Here is a 21,881-nt window from a genome sequence, read left to right on the forward strand (position 1 = left end):
CATAAATAAAAATAACAATAAATTTTGTATATTAAAAATAAGATGATTATCTTATTGAGTTCATATTTAAGATATTCATTCCAATCCATCATATAAACCTTGATTGTTGGTTCTTTGCCATTATAAAAAAATTAACATTATCTTGTCGAAATCTATGACTCATTACAGAGTGATAGACAATGTGAGGTATGATACAATAAAGTGAAAGAAGTGATAACCACTTTTTTACAACATACTTCATTCTGACAACTCAAAGTAGGCATATTGTGTTTACTACATCTTGTCAGTAACAATTTGTCTTTTGAGAACAGTTCTTTAAGAGCTTTACAAAAAGAAAACTTAAGATTGATTTATTGCAATTCCTAATTGAATAACCACCAACTATTCCAAAATAGGCTAATGAGTATGTAACCAACATTTCATTAATTTCAACTATCATAGTTTTGATTGTGGCATGCATCCAATCAAACATATGTTAAGTGATGGAGATTGTAACGGACAAAACTCAACATTTAAGGAAGGGATTTCCACTTAATTTCATAGTGTATTGGGCATAGACCTTATTCTTCATGAAGCCAACTAAGAGAAATTAAGGATCTTAATGAAACCATGTGATCTTGCAAATAAGGAAAGTCTTAAATGGTAGTGCAATCCACAATAGCATGTAGTGCTTTGAATACTAACATAGTTATAATAGGCAAGAGTTATAATGAATTTAATTGGAAGTATACATGTCTAACAACAAATTGTTTAAAGTTATATACGTGTTATATTTTAGATGAAATGAGACGTCAATTATTTATGTAGACAACTTAAAAATTATCTTCAATTGAATGAAATAGACATGAAATGGAATTCAAATAAGCATAAACAAATGTAGTGTAAGAAGAAATATTCCTAGGAAATGGTAAGCATTTAATAAAACTTCTCCCATAACAATGATTCGCTCCTCCAAATGTTTTGGATAGTTATGGGAGCAAATTATATAGAAATTCACTTCATTTACAACGAAAAGCTTACACAAGCATTTTCATGAGTGAGCTAGCCGGTTAAACATTAAAAAATAAAAAAGTAGACAAAATCTTAATTGACGGTAATCACCACCACAAAACCACTCTATTTACAACAAAACACTCTTTAAGTTATAAATATCATTCAACTATGTCATTCAGCTATGTGAACCACTCCATTAATAGTAAAACACTCTCTAGAGAATTTTGATTAGTACTTAGAATAGTCTATATGTAAATGGAAACAACATGCAAATGTTTAAAATGATCCATTTATAATCAAACACATCTAAGAGAGCATTGATTTTGTAAATTTTGAAGAACTTAGGATCAATATAAACCTATGAGCCTAGGGTATAAAGAAACAAAATCAAGATACAAAGAAATGGACCAAGAGTATAACCAAATGTGACCTTGATACAAAGTTTTTGGACCATTTTAGAATTTTGCTCCTAGGTGAAATGACAAAAAATTTCAAGAATTCAATTTTGTAAAGTTGCAATAATATGTACATATTATTAAAACCATTCATTTATTACAATAGTGACTGAAAGATCAAAATTTTAATTAACTACACGTATTTTTCTTTTTTCATCTTTATCCATTTCTATCTTCAATATATTTAGTTAAAAATACATTTTTCAATATATTTATTTAAAATATATTCTTCTGGAATATGATTATTATCTTAAACAAAATTAATTTTTTAATAAATAAATAAAAGATATATATATATATATATATTATCAATGGGTTCATATAATATTTATTTACTATGAAATTTGTTTACCATGAAAAAAAAAATTAGTTTGTCAAAATTATTTATTATTTGGATAAAATTTATTTATCATGGAAAAAAAGTAATTTATCATAATAATTAATTATTTAGATAAGGATGAAATAAAATAGTGAAATCAAATATTATATTAATAAAATATATATTTATTTCATGTAGAAGATGTAGGGAATTTACAAATCACTCAATTAATGTCCATGGACCAATTAGGGGTGTGTGCTATTCTTCCTAGGCTCTCTAAATCCTAGCAATGGAAGCATATATACATATAAAAACTTTGGATCTAGTAGAGAAGTGTTTTACCTTGAATATGCATGTTCATAGGCAGATCCTATCGATAGAAAGAAATGTCAAAGGTATAGTATTTGTCATATATCTCACAAACCCGCCAATCTTCCACCAAAATGACGCTCTCCTTGAATCTCGGTATTAGAAGGGTGGAATCTTCTCTAGGGTTGGTAGTTAGAGTTCTTTCTTTTTCTAAAAGTAAATAGGAAACAATACTAAAATCTTAACCCTAAAAAGGTTATTTATAGGCTTTTAAACAGTTTAAGTGACTTAAGTCTATTTTGGGCTTAAACTAGCTCACTTGGGTCTTAATTGATTAATTAACCCAATTGGGTTCCAATTAATCAATTAGCCTAGTCCAAAAAGACCATTCACAAGCTCTTGTGCAACTTTGCATATTTACCAAAACGTTCTTACATACACAAATGAACAAAGAATTCAAACAACCCTCATAAATCGTGCAATCAAGAAATACGAGCTCAAGCAAGAACCATTAAGACCCAAAGTAAAATACTAATCACCCCCTTAAAATCCAATTCTAAAATTGAAACATCCAACCATAAAGATTTAACTATACTCCAATATCTTATATATATTACAATGAAACATGAATGATCAGGTTTGTAACCTACTATCCACTATATATAGACTCCTCATAAACTAATGTTTATAATCTAATAAGATGAATGCTATCGATCTTTCAAGATTACTTCTATAATCATTAAGTCTCAAATTTTTTTATTGTGTAATCAACTAACATGCTTCAGCATACAAAGATCTTATGTCAAGTTCCAATTAAGGAACTACTACAGCCATAGTTTTTCCTAAACACACTTAGGGTCACCTAAGATGACACACTATCTCAATCTCCATGAGATATCATGGTATCTCTATTGAGACTACGTATGGTCATCGATTTTCATCAACAGCGACCCAATCCATATGAAATATATGATCACCTTAAGATCTCATCTATAACTCAAAGTCACTATAAACTTTGGCATAAGCTCAATATTCTATCAAGGATAAGAGATCATATAGTATAACAATTTGGTAAAGTCATGACTACCTAATAGCTAAACATTAGACTCATCATAGATCTTATCCTACGTGTAACTGTACGCACTAGCACACTTACCATGAGAAACTCATCCTTATAACCAAGACTAGTCATCCCTCTAATTAGAAGGTAGAACACTACAGTCTCATATAAACCAACTATAAACTAATCATCAATTTGTAAAAAACAGATGACTTAAAATTTCTATGTAACTTCTAATGCACCTAAGTTGTATACAATGCAAAAAATGTCAAGCCAGAATACTCAAAAAGTGTAATGCATATAAAAAGTTGATTAAAAAAAATTAAAATTTTTATTAAATAAATAAATCTATAAAATGATACATCATGTCATGCTTTTAAGAGTTCTATCTCAACAAAAGATAATCAATAAAGGAAAAAAAAATAAGATCATTAGCATTGCTCAAATAATAAAAAATCGATGATTTATCTTTTCATCTAACATTTTTTTTATATTGATCATATTAATTTTATTTTTAAAGAATAAAAAAGATTGCATATTTATCAAATAAATTTTCCAAATTTTTGTGACACTAAGTTTTCCATATTTATCACATTAGTTAAATTTAAAAAAATTACTTGTCTTCACTTTAAATTCTTATACATTTATCATTTTAAATTTTTAAAATTTAAAATATTAAATAATAAATTTATTAACAAATAGCTAAAATATTACAAAAGTAAATTAAAAATAATTTTAAAAATATTTTATAAAATATAAGTTTTCAATAAAAATAAGATGATAATATAAATTATAAATATAATTTTATTAATTTAAATAAATCATCAACAAAAAATCTGTCAAAAAAAAAATTTTAATGAAAATTTTCAAATAAAATATTTTATATAAATTTCGTTTAAATATTTTGAATAATTTAATTTTCTTAATCAAAATGTAATGACAAATGTTTCAATAAAATTTATAATTTTATTGGTAGTTTTTAATTTTCCTAAATAGAAACATTATAAAGGAATTTAAGATACTTTTAATAGAAAATTGGATAAAGATAGATTGATTAAGTAAACTTCTAGTCATTTTAATCAATTTAAAGCTATTTATGTTCAATCTATTATATATATAGGAAAATCTTACTTGAAATTATATATATAATTTCAAATAAGATTTTCCTATTATAAGTATTTTTAAAAATTTTGAACTATTTTATAAATATTATATATTTGAATCTTTAAATATTAAAATATGACATGTTTTCAATAACATGAAATCCATTTCCACATTAGTACTCCATTATACTTGACCATGCGACTAATTTTTCTATGTAAATATCTTCTTTTTTTTAATTCAAAAAACTAGTTTAAAAATCTTTACCATATATATACTCTTTCAAAAGTTATATTTGTTATCAAAGGACATCATATTAGTTCAAAGTATCAGAAGTTTATTATAATAATAATAATTATTGTTATTATTATTATTAGTATTATTTGTAATTAAACAACTTTAATGTCACGCCCCAAGACCCACTCCAAGGGCGTGACGGTTATTTCACACCTCAAACCCGAAGGCTTAAAGTATAATCTGACCCGAACAATCATATTGTAACTAGATGTTACCAATTACCAAATACCTGTTCAGAGTAGCGGAACAAAATCTAAATTCCTCAAAATTCAATTTCCAAATAACTTCCAAATATCAAATGATCCAAATGAACATAACTAACAGTTAAACAAAATCCAACATAAAATCCTAAGTCAAATCCTAATGATGACCATTCTTCAGCCTAGCCATCACTCCTCACCCGAACTAAGAGTACCTGAAAATTTTCAACAATTGGGAATGAGCTCACAGCCCAATAAGGAATATTAATGCAATTCATGGATCAAATATTTTCATTTCAAATAGGAGATATCAAATTTTTTTTTTCTCATCAAATATCAGAGTTCCAAAAATACCAATATATTCAAAATTCAACCAACCAATTTCATATCAAATTCAAACACTTTCACATAAGATTCAATCAAATTCATTCAAGTTTCATTACTCTAGTTATCAAATATCAAATGCCCAGTTAGGTGGGACTTTTCAAATGGGTGGCTAGCCTTAAATTGTTCCTGGTGGACGGAACCAAACACTACTAGTACTAGTAACCTCTAACCAAACCCCTAGAGGCTGGGGTCCAAATCAATTACATTCCCACCATAAAATGTAAAGGTCAACTATTATATCCCATTGATAGGGCCGAATAGTCAACTATTATATCCCGTTAACAAGGGCCAAATAAACCAGAGTGATGTTTTTGTTCAAGTATTCAAATTTACACAACATAATATCTTCATATTTTGTGTCATAAATAAAACAAAATATTCCAACATAACATTTAGTGCAAAACAATTTGATCCATGCATGGTAACAAAATATCATTTTATTTTCCACAATTCAAAATAACATATGAAATAATTTAATTTTATAAATATTACATTAACTTCCCTTACCTCAAAAGAAGTCCTTGAAAGCTTGGGAGAAGAATAATTCTGAAAAAAATATAATCTACTCTTCACCTAATATAACATAAGAGAAACAATTATTACTATTTATTTATAATTTAACTAATTTATTCCTTATTTAAATAAAACTAATAAATTCCCAATTTGTTTCTAATAACACACTACTAATTTAATTAAATTACAATTTTATTTCATTATAAAATTCTATATATATATATATATATTTTGCTAAATCTATTATTACTATTATCTTAATTATTAATCTGAAACTAAATATCATTATTTTATTAATTATCTAATTTGAGGCTAAATCATTATTACAAAAAATATATTATTATATATTTTGCTAAATCTCTTACTTGTCTGGGGTACACACCAAACAAGTAAAACAAAGCAATTTTTTTTTTTTTTCCATTGTCATCATCATAATAATGAATCATTATATATATAATATAAGTCTCCTTCCATCCGGGCACATGCCCAAATTTTATTTTTTTTTATTTTCCTTCCTTCCAATGCTGTGCACACGCGTTCTCCTTTCTTTTTTTTCTTTTTTTTTAATTAACCCTAACCTAAAATCGAAATATTCCAAGGAATTTTTTTTTTTTCTAATAAAACTTAAGATCTCCCAAATTCCAATACTAAAATCAAAATATTAAATTTTCACTATTTGATATTAAAACGAATTAAAAAAAATAATCTAACCCTAATCTAGATTTGGGGTTTTCCAAAAAAAATATATCTAATGTGTTTGAAATTAATCAATGAATCTAAAATATTAAACTAAGGGTTAGAATCTTACCTATAGAGATCTGTTCTTCAACCCTGAAATCTGACTCCAATCTTACGTTCTCTGGAATTCTGCGAATAGGAACTCTATTCAGAAAAGAAGGGAAAAAATAAAATTTCTAATTTATACCTAGGGTATTTATTCGTAAAATTACACTTTTACCCCTCTTCCACTTTATTAAATTAATTAATTAACTAATTAAATTATTAATAACAATTTCCTAAATTACCCTTAAAAGAAAATGTCTGGGCGTTACATCCTCCCCTCCTTAACAAAAGTTTAGTCCTCTAAACTTGACATACCTGAGTCTTGGAATAATTGAGGATGTTTTTCTCTCATCTCTTCTTCTAACTCCCAAGTGGCCTCTCGGATACTATGATTGCTCCACTGGACCTTTACCAACTTGACAACAGCATGTCGTAGTACCTTATCCATCACATCCACAATTTGAACGGGTACCTCTTCATAGGTCAAGTCCTCAAAAATTTGAATAGGCTTCAACTCCACAACATGAGAAGGATCATAAATATACTTCCTTAGAGTCGAAACATGAAACACATTATGAACCTTAGACAGGCTTGGGGGCAAGGCTACTTTATATGCCAAAGTGCCTACTCTTTCTAATATTTCAAACGGACCCACAAAACGAGGACTAAGTTTTCCTTTTCTCCCAAATCTCATCACAGACTTCATAGGTGAAACTTTCAAGAACACATGATCACCCACCTCAAACTCCAAATCTCGCCTACGATGATCAGCATAACTCTTATGTCTACTTTGAGCTGCTTTTAATCTTTCTTTAATCAAAGCAACCTTTTCAACAGTCAACTGCACAAGTTCAGGCCCCAAAAGTTTCCTTTCTCCAACATCATTCCAACAGATAGGAGATCGACATTTCCTACCATACAATGCCTCAAAAGGTGCCATCCCAATGCTAGCTTGAAAACTATTGTTATAGGCAAACTCTACTAAAGGTAAATGATCATCCCAATTACCTTGCAGGTCCAAAATACAAGCTCTCAACAAGTCTTCCAAAACCTGAATTACCCTTTCTGATTGGCCATCAGTTTGAGGATGGAAAGCAGTACTAAAACTCAACTTAGTGCCCAAAGCTTTTTGTAGACTATGCCAGAATCTAGAAGTGAAACGAGGATCTCTGTCAGACACTATAGAAACTGGTACTCCATGCATTCTCACAATCTCCTTCACATAAAGAGAAGCTAAACGATCTAAAGAAAAGTTCACTTTCATAGGCAAAAAGTGAGCAGACTTTGTCAACCGATCAACAATCACCCAAATAGCATTATTACCCCCTAAGGTTCTTGGCAATCCTATCACAAAATCCATGGTAATATGCTCCCATTTCCACTCAAGAATAGCAAGTGGCTGCAAAGACCCTGCTGGTCGTTGATGTTCAGCCTTCACCTGTTGACACACTAAACACTGAGCCACAAATTGTGCAATATCACGCTTCATACCTGACCACCAATAGTTTTGCCTCCAATCCTTGTACATCTTTGTCCCTCCTGGGTGGATTGCAAACTTGGAACAATGAGCTTCCTCTAAAAGCTCTCTCCTTAAGTCTTCATCATTTGGGACACAAAGTCTAGTCCCAAATCTCAAGATCTCATCATCTGACAAAACAAAATCAGGCTTACTACCCCTCTTAACTTCCTCCATAACTTGTACTAATCGGGAATCATTCTTTTGTAGGGTCTTAATTCTCCCAACTAAGTCTGGTTGTACTCTGAAATTTGCTACAAGTGCTCCTAAGCCCGTAACTCGAAAGTGGACTTGTAAACTCCTCAACTCTTCAAGTAACTGCCTTTGACAACCACTAATAACTGCTAGAGAACCAACTGACTTCCTACTCAAGGCATCAACTACAACATTCGCCTTCCCAGGATGATACTGAATAATACAATCATAGTCCTTAAGTAGTTCAATCCACCTCCTCTGTCTCATGTTCAATTCCTTTTGGGAAAATAAATACTTCAAACTCTTATGATCTGTGAATATCTCACAAGTTTCACCAAAAAGAAAATGTCTCCAGATCTTAAGTGCAAAAACCACAGCAGCTAACTCCAAATCATGAGTAGGGTAATTCTTTTCATAAGGCTTCAACTGTCTAAAAGCATAAGCTACAACTCTCCCATGCTGTATAAGAACACAACCTAAACCCTGATGAGAGGCATCACTATACACCACAAATCCTCCTGAACCTGAAAGGATAGTCAAAATAGGAGCTGACACTAATCTATTCTTCAACTCTTGGAAGCTACATTCACAATCATCAGACCACTCAAACTTAACTCCCTTCTGTGCCAACTTAGTTAAAGGTAGGGCAATCTTAGAGAACCCTTCTATAAACCGCCTATAGTAACCAGCAAGTCCCAAGAAACTTCGAATCTCAGTCACAGTACTAGGTCTTCTCCAATTAGCTACAACATCTACCTTGCCAGGGTCAACTGAGATGCCATCATTGCTTACCACATGCCCAAGGAAAGAAATTCGGTCTAACCAAAACTCACACTTCTTCAGTTTAGCATACAACTGTTTATCTCTGAGGGTCTGTAATACAATACTCAAATGACCCTCATGTTCCTCTCTACTTCTTGAGTATACCAAGATGTCATCTATAAAAACCACCACAAACTGATCTAAATAGGGTTTGAATACCCTATTCATCAAGTCCATAAAAGCAGCAGGTGCATTAGTCAAACCAAAAGGCATAACAAGAAACTCATAGTGCCCATACCTAGTTTGAAAAGCAGTCTTGGGTACATCTTCCCCTCTAACCCTCAACTGGTGATAACCCGATCGAAGATCTATCTTAGAGAACACACAAGCACCTTGTAGCTGATCAAACAAATCATCAATCCAAGGAATGGGATACTTGCTCCTCATTGTCACCTTATTCAACTCCCTATAGTCAATGCAAAGTCTCATTGAGCCATCCTTCTTTTTTACAAATAGAACAGGAGCTCCCCAAGGTGAAACACTAGGCCTGATAAAACCCTTGTCTAATAACTCTTGAAGCTGAACTTTCAACTCCTTAAGCTCCACAGGTGCCATCCTGTATGGGGCCTTAGACATAAGACCTATTCCTGGTACCAGATCAATGGTGAACTCCACCTCTCTCTCTGGTGGCAAGCCAGACAAATCCTCTGGAAAGACATCAGGATACTCCCTTACTATGGGTATGTCTTCCAACTTCAAATCACTTTCATTACTCACCACACTAGCCAAAAATCCTTGGCAACCCTTCTTAAGCAAGCTACTAGCACGCAAAGCTGAGATCATACGCAGTGGTCTGTCCACATGCTTCCCTTCAAAGCTAAACTTAGGCTGACCAGGAATACTAAATGTCACTCTTTTCTCAAAACAGTCAATAGAGGCATGGTAGGAAGCTAACCAATCCATCCCCAAAATCACATCAAAATCTTAAAGGTCAAGGAGTACTAAGTCAACTGGCATTTCCCTATAACCAATCATCACAATACAATTTCTAAGCATTCTACTGGCCACAACAGAATCTCCCACAGGAGTAGCAACAATCAAATCAAAGTCCATGCTAACAACAGGCAAACCCAACAAACCAGCAAAAGATACTGAAACAAAAGAGTGTGTTGATCCAGGATCAATCAAGACTCTAGCAAATAAGGTGTGGATTCGGAGAGTACCTGTCACCACATCAGAAGTGGCCTGAGCATCTCGATGAGTCATAGCAAACACCCGTCCTTGGGCTTTGGGTTTCTGTTTATCCTCCTTATTTTCCTCTTTATGCTTCCCAGTGATGAACTTCCTATTCTCTGGACAATCTCTGATCAAATGTCCTTGCTTCCCACAACCAAAGCAAGTTCCAGTCTCTCTATAGCATGGCCTACCCCCATGCTTCTTACCACAAGTAGGACAAGCCCCATCTAAATTCTGCGCTGTCTTCCTTTTATTCTGATTTCTTCCTAATGTAGACCTTCAGTGTTCTTGATTACCATGAGCACCATCACTCCTATTTCGCTTCCTTTGCTGTTCTCTATACTGATGAAGCTCCTCATTATCTTTCTCTGCTATAAGGGCTCTGTCAACAACCTCTGAATAGACACCAAGCTTCAGAATAGATATCTTGTTCTTCAAATAAGGCTTCAATCCATCCTGAAACTTTAATGCCTTTTCCTCCTCTGTAGCAATCAACTGTGGGGAAAAACGTGATAACTCTGTAAATTTGGCCTCATACTGAGCCACAGTCATATCCCCCTGTTCCAAACGAATAAACTCTCCCACCTTCTGCCGCCTAACACTGTCAGGGAAATACTTCTTGTAGAAAGCCTCCCTAAATTGTCTCCATGTTATGGGTCCCTGATCCTCCAAAAGTCTCCTAGTCATACGCCACCAATGATCTGCCTCTTTATCTAACATAAAAGCTGCATAAGAGGCTTTTTGCTCCTTAGAGCAATCTATGACACCAAAGAATTTTTCCATCTTAAGGATCCAAGCCTCTACCTCTGTGGGATCTGTAGCACCAGAAAAGTAAGGAGGACCCAATTTCTTGAAGTCATCAAAAGAGCTACCCCTAGAAGATGAAGACTGTCCCTGAACATTAGTCCCAACAGCTCGAGCTTGGCATTCAACTAAACTAGATAGTGTCCCAAGATACCTATAGATCCCTTCTGCACTCACGGGAGGCAAACCCTCAACTGGAGGTACATTGTCATTAGCCTGATTGTTTTATGAAGAAGCTGCTCTTCTTGGTGGCATGATGTCCTAAAATAATAAGGCATAACTAAATTAGTCACTAAAGAACCAATTAGGAAATTTTCCAAATAAAGAAAGAATTGGAATTTATACTAAATGAAACTAAAAGTTAAACAAATGCATCACTCATCTATCCCTAATCTAAACCAATTCAAATTCCCATCAAGATCAAAACCTAGTGCTCTGATACCACTCTGTCACGCCCCAAGACCCACTCCAAGGGCGTGACGATTATTTCACACCTCAAACCCGAAGGCTTAAAGTATAATCTGACCCGAACAATCATATTGTAACTAGATGTTACCAATTACCAAATACATGTTCAGAGTAGCGGAACAAAATCTAAATTCCTCAAAATTCAATTTCCAAATAACTTCCAAATATCAAATGATCCAAATGAACATAACTAACAGTTAAACAAAATCCAACATAAAATCCTAAGTCAAATCCTAATGATGACCATTCTTCAGCCTAGCCATCACTCCTCACCCGAACTAAGAGTACCTGAAAATTTTCAACAATTGGGAATGAGCTCACAACCCAATAAGGAATATTAATGCAATTCATGGATCAAATATTTTCATTTCAAATAGGAGATATCAATTTTTTTTTTCTCATCAAATATCAGAGTTCCAAAAATACCAATATATTCAAAATTCAACCAACCAATTTCATATCAAATTCAAACACTTTCACATAAGATTCAATCAAATTCATTCAAGTTTCATTACTCTAGTTATCAAATATCAAATGCCCAGTTAGGTGGGACTTTTCAAATGGGTGGCTAGCCTTAAATTGTTCCTGGTGGACGGAACCAAACACTACTAGTACTAGTAACCTCTAACCAAACCCCTAGAGGCTGGGGTCCAAATCAATTACATTCCCACCATGAAATGTAAAGGTCAACTATTATATCCCATTGACAGGGCCGAATAGTCAACTATTATATCCCGTTAACAAGGGCCAAATAAACCAGAGTGATGTTTTTGTTCAAGTATTCAAATTTACACAACATAATATCTCCATATTTTGTGTCATAAATAAAACAAAATATTCCAACATAACATTTAGTGCAAAACAATTTGATCCATGCATGGTAACAAAATATCATTTTATTTTCCACAATTCAAAATAACATATGAAATAATTTAATTTTATAAATATTACATTAACTTCCCTTACCTCAAAAGAAGTCCTTGAAAGCTTGGGAGAAGAATAATTCTGAAAAAAATATAATCTACTCTTCACCTAATATAACATAAGAGAAACAATTATTACTATTTATTTATAATTTAACTAATGTATTCCTTATTTAAATAAAACTAATAAATTCCCAATTTGTTTCTAATAACACACTACTAATTTAATTAAATTACAATTTTATTTCATTATAAAATTCTATATATATATATATATTGCTAAATCTATTATTACTATTATCTTAATTATTAATCTGAAACTAAATATCATTATTTTATTAATTATCTAATTTGAGGCTGAATCATTATTACAAAAAATATATTATTATATATGTTGCTAAATCTCTTACTTGTCTGGGGTACACACCAAACAAGTAAAACAAAGCAAATTTTTTTTTTTTCCATTGTCATCATCATAATAATGAATCATTATATATATAATATAAGTCTCCTTCCATCCGGGCACACGCCCAAAATTTTTTTTTTTTATTTTCCTTCCTTCCAATGCTGTGCACACGTATTCTCCCTTTTTTTTTCTTTTTTTTTTTAATTAACCCTAACCTAAAATTGAAATATTCCAAGGAATTTTTTTATTTTTTTTCTAATAAAACTTAAGATCTCCCAAATTCCAATACTAAAATCAAAATATTAAATTTTCACTATTTGATATTAAAACGAATTAAAAAAAATAATCTAACCCTAATCTAGATTTGGGGTTTTCCAAAAAAAAAATATCTAATGTGTTTGAAATTAATCAATGAATCTAAAATATTAAACTAGGGGTTAGAATCTTACCTATAGAGATCTGTTCTTCAACCCTGAAATTTGAATTCAACCTTACGTTCTTTAGAATTCTGCGAACAGGAACTCTATTCAGAAAAGAAGGGAAAGAATAAAATTTCTAATTTATACCTAGGGTATTTATTCGTAAAATTACACTTTTACCCCTCTTCCACTTTATTAAATTAATTAATTAACTAATTAAATTATTAATAACAATTTCCTAAATTACCCTTAAAAGAAAATGTCTAGGCGTTACATTTAATATGTATATCATCATTTTATTATTTATTTTATCATTTCTTAGAGTTTTTCTCAATATTTTCATAAGTTTTGATCAGTTTTCATTATATTGATATTTTTTATTCCATTTATATCTTATATTTTTCTAATATTTCTCAACAATTCCACTATTTTTGACATTATAATCCTTGAGTGTACTAAAATATTTCCATCCAAAAATAAAATTGAGTCTCTCACAACTTAAATCATAGCGTTGAGACAAAATAGCGATGATATAAGTAATGTTATAATTTTGTTTAATCAATCTTACAATTTCACCCTCCAATGAAAAATTACAAATTTTATGAGCAAAGTTTTTATGTTTGGGAAAGAAAATATATATATATATATATATATATATATATATATATATATATATATATAACCTCGGGTGATCAATTATTTAAAAAGAATTAAATATGTCCTTTCTATGAAAGTGCTCTATATAATGATTTGGAGAACTCATTCCTCAATCTAAATATGCTTAGCAATTTAGCAATTTACTAAGGAAAGATTCCTAAGATCAAGATGATTGGACCAACATACAAACATATAAAAACCATGTGAAAAATAGAACAAGTGGACAAAACAAGGGGACCTAGGTACAAAGTAATAGGGTTTAGGAATGACAATAGGATAGGTTCAATGGGTCACTCTATTTTGAACCATTCCATTTATATAAACCTACTCTAATCCATGTCACTTAAAAGGCAGATAGGAGAATTTATCATATAGATCCCCTTCAATTTTTTAAATATTTTTAATTACATTAAAATTAAATATATTTTTTAAATAAATAAATATTATAATTTCAACTTAGTTATTTTAAAAGTTTTTGTGAAGACGGACAACTTTCCTTTCAAGCATATGAGTTTGCTCATGTTTCTTCTTTCATTTTTTTCCCTTAATTATCAATTATATATATATATAAAATTAAGGGAGGAACTCTATTTCTATATTTTTGGTACAAAATGAATTGGAAAGGGACATTCTATTAGTAGGAGATAATTTTTAATTCATCTTTTATTTTATTTTATTTTATTGTTTTTATTTTCAACCAAAATTGGTGACAAGTTCAAATATGTCCATTGTTCAAATTAAAAAATTGAGTACTAAAAATCTTTTTCATAAGTAGCAAAGTTTCATGAATTTTTATAATTTTTCCCTTTTATTTTCAATTTTTTGAATGATTTCAAAACTTGAGAAGTCAATATTAATACATTATTAAGATTGTACCTTGGGCAGGTTCAATCCATTCCATTCATGTCAAACTCAAGGTTCAAGTATAGGCAAAAATTGAGTGGATTAAGGTTGTTAAAAACATATTATTTAAATTGAAGGTGTGAGAAACCAGTTGAAATCGATTAGCATATTATTATTTTTAAATTGTATTATTTATTATTTTAATTAAAAGATGAAAATAACTTAAAAGAATAATGAAAGAAGTCTATTCATTTTCTATTATATTAAAATAATAAGCTTATCATTTTTATTTAATTATTAAAGCATTTTTCAATACTGATTATTTATATTGACTTTTAAACTCATGTTCTATAATTTAGTTTATATTTTATAACTCTAAAACAATTTCTTTTTTATTAAGGTCATGTTTGGTTCTTAGAAAATACTAAGAAAAGAAAAAATGGTAAGAAAAATTATTTTCTCATATTTGATTTTAACATGAAAAGTAAGAAAGAAAATCAAATATAATTAAAATTAATTAAAAATTTATTTATTTTAAAATTATTTAATCCTTTTATAAAAAGAAAAAATAAGTGAAATAAATTTAAAATAACATGTAAAATTATTTATTAATTTAAAATCTATTTTTTATTTTCTTTCATTTTCTTTCTCTCATATTTTCATAGAACCAAAATTATCTAAAGTATTCCATTTAAAGTTTGTTTAATCGGTAACCAAAGAAAACCCCTAAGAATCAAATAGGTTGTGAACTTGATGCCAATCGAGAATTCTTGGACATATTAATAGTGGGTTTGGAGTGAGTCACACTTCTAACCCTCCCACTCCATCTATAATGCAACCCTAACATTGTCCAAGCATAGCTCGACATTCATGATTGGTCAATAATTTAAAATTTCGAATTTAGTTAATAACTTTAAAGCTAATGAATTTGAAATTCATTGATGATTATTGTTGTTATTTAGTTAATTCAAGTATTAAGTATGAACAAGATAGTCCAAATTGATGACACGTTGATTTATTGCTAAATATCTTAAGTTTACTTGTCAAATTAGTATTTTTTTTTTAAATTAAATCATGCATTTTAAAATTAACCTCAACAAAAGCTTTCAAAATATTTTAGTGTCATGCATGAAAGGGTGATAATTTTGTGTAAATAAAATGGGTGTATGGTGGGAATGACAAATGATTTAGTGGGTACTTAGAGAAATTTTGTCGCCCATTATAATTTAAATATTTTCTTAATTATTTTTTACTTAATAATAATAAGAATCCATCGTTATCATGGCATTATCCTCTAATTAACTCAATTTGTTAGTAAAGTGAAATCCGTCATTATCATGCCATTATCCTCTCTAATTAAGTCTATTTGTCAGTAAAGTGAAAGTGGCATGAGATTTTAATATTTTTTTTCTTAAAATAAAACAAAGAGTCTATGGAAATTAAGGAAAAAGATATGGGCCAGTGTCATCTACTCCTTCAACTGGACGCGTGGCGACCACCAACGAAGGACACCCACTGCTACAAGATTCTCACGCTCTCCCTGTAAATAAGGGAGGTTCCGACACGTGCTCAGCCGCTATTGGCAATTGGAGATGGACGGCCGGGATGCTGTCAGACGAACTTTTCGCTTCACTTTTTGGATGTGGGTCCCATGCCTGACGTGCCCTTCGCGACGTTGGCTTATTCGCCAGTTGTACAGGGCCACGTGAATGAGGAGTCCATGTGGAAGTTTGACAGGCTTGGTCCCGATTATGTGCAACAGGAAAATCGGCAAAAACTCGGCGAAAACGATGGCGCTTTTCTCTCCGTCAGCCTTATTTCAAATAAACAATTTCCACACATTTATTTATTTATTCATTATTTTTCCTCATATTGATGCCACGTCAACATTAATAAAAGGTATAGGTTGAATTTTAGAGAAAAATTAACAAAAAAAAAGTGCATTGATTGATTGAGGATTCCTCGTCTTACACGTCTCTTGCTTCTTTTAAAAAAAAAATCATAATAAATAATATATGATGAGTAATCTTTTAACCTGTTTAAGTCAATTAAATGATATTTATTATTCAAAGTCTTATAAATTTGATAAAATTTTCTAAATGTGAAAATGAAAGTTCTTAAATATAGCTATTTTCTTATTATTTTAATTCTTATATATATATATAACTTATTTTTAAAAAAATAGAGAATTTGTAGCAAATTCTTAATGGAGTAAAAATACAAAAAAAAAAAAAAGGAAAAAGAAAAAAAATATAAAAAAGGATAAAAATAAAAGAGTAGAGCGAGGAGGGGGCGATGAGAAAGCAGGGGTGGTGACATGGAATAGAAAAAGGGAACACACATCCGCACTTTGGAATGGAAATGTTGTGGAATCAAAACACCACCAAAGATCTCCAGCGCCACATGAACTTGTGGCTCTCATTCCATCCCCTTTGCTGACCTGTCTTCCCTCTTTCTTATTCTTCATCATGTTAAAAATCTCTTTCTCACCCTCTCCCTCTCCCTCCCCCTCCTCCCTGCAACAACAATAGCATTACACCGCTCTTATACCCCCCAACCCATACACACTCACCACAACCTCAAACCACCAAACCACCACGGCGATTAAACTCTTTCCCACCAACCACAAGAATGTTGGATTTCAAGGACCCGGCGATTAAGCTCTTTGGCAAGACCATCTCATTGCCTCTCAACCCCCACCTTTCTCCTACTTCCCCACCTCCCCCTCCTCTTTCTTCCACCACTTCCTTCCCGGACGACACTTCTCAGGGACTTCAACCCCCCTCACAGGACCAGGTATGAATTCAACCTCGACTTTGGCCTCACTCTCTCTTCTTTTCCAATTCTAAGCACCTCTCTTTTTTCAAGGGTCCCAAGTTGTTGGTGGGTCGATCTTACTTTCTTCAGATTTTGTGGTTTTCCGTTTCATTTTCAAGTGGGACTTGAGGACTTGACACGTTTTTTTTGGGTTTATCTGGCTTTGCTTTGATTTCCTTCCATTATTCGACCATGGGTTTGCCGGTCGAGTTTTTCCTTGTCTAGGCATTGGAATCATTGCTTTCTTAAAACTAAACAGTCTTCAATTAGCTTTACTGGACCTTTTAATTAATTTGGGTGCTTTGGGGAACTGCTGTTTAAGATTTTTTTTTCTTACTTTTAATCCACCTTCCACCAAGCTGCTCTGTATACTAAACTCCAATTACCCTTGATTTTGCTTCGATTGTTTGTAATCTTCTATTTGTGCTATAACTTTCCTACAGAGCTTTGTTGTTATTGTTTTTTTCGTTCTTTCATTTTTTTTCCTCTTAATCCAAGGAATTTCATAGGCAGCTTTGGTGCACTTCTGCTTTATTTTGACCAAAAATCCACAGTATATGATTCTGAACAGTAGATTTATCTCAAATTTGCCATTGATGTCATTTTGTTTTTGGCTGTTTTAAGATAGAATACTTGTGTATTTGCCTCAAAAGAGAAGATCAAAGTGTTTTGAGGTCAAAGGTTTTAGAGTACAGGCACTCCAGACATGATTAGAGAAAATTGAGCGGTTCATCAATTCTTGGACCCCCTTCTGTATGTATTGAAATCAACAGCTTCTAAGGGTGCCAAATTGGATATTGGAATTACTGCAGTGGGTTTCTGAAATTTGATAGAATTTCCTTTTAAATTAGCTGTTTTTCTCCTTTTTTTTGCCATCATGTTGTTAAAATGGAGACTATGCTGCCTCTGCTGGTTTTTCTCCTGTCCTTTGTACCTTTATTGATTGCATATGAAAAGTCAGCCAATAAACTGGCTTTTGTTGCAAGATTTTATCTGTTACTCCAGCATAAAATGGCTGTCAAAAAGCATTCTGGTTTCTTAAAACATGTATAATTTCTTAAAGTGTGTGTTTCAACTCAAACAAAATCAAGTTTGTTCTACAGACAGCCACAAAAAGGGAAAACAGAATCTGTTCATAACCAGCAAATAATTTATTACCGTGCATAAAACTAGTTCTTCTCAGTCTACCACCATAAGATGACCATTTTGTCTGTTTTCATATTTTAGCAAAGGTTTAGCTTTTCTCAACTCAATCTTTGTTCTTACCGAAATACATCTTTCATGTTTCTCATTCGTGATTCCATTTAAAATTTCAGAAACCTTTGGAAGGACAGGAATTTGAGGGTAAAGAGGAAGATGGCACCTCACGTCAGACATCAGAGGAGTTAAAAGATCCTACAGCATCGCCGGGGGTAAGTGAGAACCCTGAAACACCCTCTGCTGACAAAGAGACTTCCAAGGATGGAGAACAGAGTGAGATAAGTGGCTCACAAGAAAAAACTTTGAAGAAGCCTGACAAAATACTACCATGTCCGCGTTGTAATAGCATGGACACCAAGTTCTGCTACTACAACAACTACAATGTCAACCAGCCCCGCCACTTCTGCAAGAACTGTCAGAGATATTGGACTGCTGGAGGAACCATGAGAAATGTGCCAGTGGGTGCCGGTCGTCGCAAGAACAAGAACTCCTCTGCTTCACAGTATCGTCACATTATGGTGTCTGAAGCTCTTCAGACTGCTCGAGCAAGCGCTGCAAATGGAATCCACCATCCCGCTTTGGGGAACAATGGCACTGTCCTTAATTTTGGCTCAGATGGTCCTCTTTGTGAATCCGTGGCTTCTGTACTGAATCTTGCAGATAAAACACAAAACTGTATGCAGAATGGTTTTCATAAATCTGAACAGAGAATTCCTGCTTCTTGTGGAGGGGGTGAAAATGGGGATGACCACTCTTCTATTACGTTGACAAATTCAGCAGAAAAGGGAAACATTGCTGGTTTAGAGCCCGTGGTAAAGAATTTTCAAGCCTTTTCTCCTCATGTGCCATGCTTCCCAGGGGCTTCTTGGTCCTATCCATGGAATCCTGCTCAGTGGAGCTCTAAAATCCCCCCTCCCGCCTTTTGCCCTCCGGGATTTCCTATATCATTCTACCCTGCACCAGCTTACTGGGGTTGTACTGTACCTGGCTCTTGGAATATACCATGTATTCCTCCAACGTCGTCTTCTCCTATCCACTCTGCCTTGGCCACTAATCATAACTCTCCAACCTTAGGGAAACATGCCAGGGATGGAGAGGTCCTTAATCCAGCCAACCCAGGGAAAGAAGATCACCAGAAAGAGAACAATCCAGAAAGAGGTGTTTGGATTCCAAAGACACTGAGGATTGACGATCCCAATGAAGCTGCTAAGAGCTCTATATGGACAACACTTGGGATTAAGAATGATGGGAGTAATGGGGGAAGTCTCTTGAAGGCCTTTCAATCAAAGGGTGACGAGAAAAAGCGCATAGCTGAAATGTCTCCGGTGTTGCAAGCCAACCCTGCAGCCTTGTCCAGATCACTCAACTTCCATGAGAGAGCCTAAATTGCATTGTAAATTATCTACTACAGTGGCAGTGGGATGTGATTTGATGTGATGGAGTTTACCTTGCAGCAAACTCTCCCTGATAACAAATTTGCACTGCCCTTTTCCCATAGTTTCCAGATGACTTAGCAGCTTCAATGTAGTAGCCCCAAGTCAGAGGAAGACCAGAGAAGAGTTCATCCATATTTACTTTTGTAGGAGAGTGAAGCCGTCTTTGATGAGTTTGCATGGTAACTTTTATCTTTCCTGTAACAGCATGAATAGGTGTTTTGCCTTGTAGCTTAGATTGTTTTCTGATCAGTAAATGTTTATGTACATAACTATATGTGACAGAGAGGCAGAGGAAGGAGAGATTCTAGGAAGAACCACTCCAAGTGTTGTAGAATAAATTTGTACATCTAAACCAGGAACCTTTTCCATTTTTCCAGGTGCCTTTGAAGTAGTAATGGTTATGTCAATCTTTAGCATATTCTTATTCTTTTCTTCTCTTTCTCTCAACTCAAGTTGCAGCTATAAATCAGATGGTCCAACTCCCCTTCCTAGCACTATTTTTCCTCAAGATTGGTGAAAGTCATGGGTTCCCTGACTCTTAATAAATCAGAAAGACAAAATAGCAGAAAGCAACATTTTGATGCCGTGAAACCCAACCTTCCATCAAAACTCACAGGAAAATCCTTTTTATTTATTCTTTTTTTTTTTTTTATATTATCCAGAATCTGTTCACTGAGAGCCCCAGACTCTACAATGGACTATGACCGTTTGTCTCACACCCTGTAAAATCCAACTTTTTTCTCAACAACCCAATGCCACACTTATACCCGATAATATGATTGCATTAAGAAATGTTTCTTAGAGCACTGAATGAAATAATATGAAAGGGCAATCTTGCAAATAAATATGGAGATTTGGGCAGAGTGTAAAGATAGAAAAAGTTGTGGTAGGCCCTCATTTGTTCGGATAAACTTGAATTCATGTCACCGAGGGCCCAGCATCTCTCTCTATCGAAGGCAAAGGATCCAAACTACCAACATCAAAGGGTGGGAAAATGAGGATAAAGTTTTTCTTTTTCTTCTTTCTCCTCCTTCTCACATATGGCTTTGTTTGGAATTGATGGGAAAACTTTGAAACTACTGAACCTGTATTAGCTACTGGAAGAATTGTCGAAGCAATTTTTTTCCTTTCCTTTAATTAATAGATCAAAAATCAGATCAGCTAGGGTGAAACATCCAGATATTTGAGTGTTGTTATCAACACAGGATGTCTACTTTTTCAGCATAAGATGAGTTGTTAAGGGACCCCAATGCATGTGATGCCATGAACCCCATTCACATCCTCTCTTACTGTTCCTTTCTTTCCTTTTCTTTTTGTTCTCTTGCTTTTACACCCAGGAAAATGTGCTTGTTTTCTTTCCTAGCCGAATCTTAATCTCTTCCTTATCAATTCCTGAAAATGGGAAAAGAATTTATTGGAACTCTCCACCAGCACATGCCTACTAATTTAATGTCTTTGACATTTCAAAGGGCCCAAATTTATATTGATTGTGATTTTGCCAGACAGGAGCCCCTCACAAGATCCAAATTCTCTCACTCTTGTGGCTCTCCTTGGAGCTGAGTTCTCTCTCTGGCTTGGAATCAGCATCAATTCTTAATGGAGCTGCAGTTAAGAGTTAGTTTCTCAAAGAACAATCATAAGGACACTAGAGTGTCCACTAAATCCTCTTGAACTTGATAGTCGAAAATCTTATCTTAAACTTTAAATTATGGACCTAGTGCATTTTGGGTAGCAACCGCAATACATTATTATATAATTTCCTTGAAGCATAGGGTATCCATT

The 21,881-nt window shown here is 32.8% G+C and overlaps 2 protein-coding genes and 1 long non-coding RNA gene across 3 annotated transcripts; 1 reads left to right on the forward strand and 2 right to left on the reverse strand.

Moving 5' to 3' along the window:
* Nucleotides 1-4,730: 4,730 nt before the first annotated feature.
* Nucleotides 4,731-10,204, reverse strand: LOC132254637 (uncharacterized). Its single transcript, XR_009466913.1, has 2 exons — nt 10,114-10,204; nt 4,731-4,949 (listed from the first exon to the last, which is right to left on the reverse strand). It is a non-coding gene; the product is annotated as an uncharacterized LOC132254637 (long non-coding RNA).
* A 201-nt stretch (nt 10,205-10,405) lies between these two features.
* Nucleotides 10,406-11,136, reverse strand: LOC104880046 (uncharacterized). The gene is made up of 3 exons (XM_019223164.1): nt 11,119-11,136; nt 10,598-11,020; nt 10,406-10,537 (listed from the first exon to the last, which is right to left on the reverse strand). The coding sequence occupies exons 1-3, from the start codon at nt 11,134-11,136 to the stop codon at nt 10,406-10,408; spliced, it is 573 nt and encodes a 190-aa protein (XP_019078709.1).
* A 5,833-nt stretch (nt 11,137-16,969) lies between these two features.
* On the forward strand, nt 16,970-20,515 carry LOC100265355 (cyclic dof factor 2). The gene is made up of 2 exons (XM_002269425.5): nt 16,970-17,442; nt 18,780-20,515. Exons 1-2 carry the CDS (start codon nt 17,278-17,280, stop codon nt 20,046-20,048), a joined length of 1,434 nt encoding a protein of 477 aa, XP_002269461.2. The 5' UTR covers nt 16,970-17,277; the 3' UTR covers nt 20,049-20,515.
* Nucleotides 20,516-21,881: the final 1,366 nt, after the last annotated feature.

Source organism: Vitis vinifera, chromosome 1, assembly GCF_030704535.1.
Source record: "Vitis vinifera cultivar Pinot Noir 40024 chromosome 1, ASM3070453v1".
Classification (NCBI taxonomy): domain Eukaryota; kingdom Viridiplantae; phylum Streptophyta; class Magnoliopsida; order Vitales; family Vitaceae; genus Vitis; species Vitis vinifera.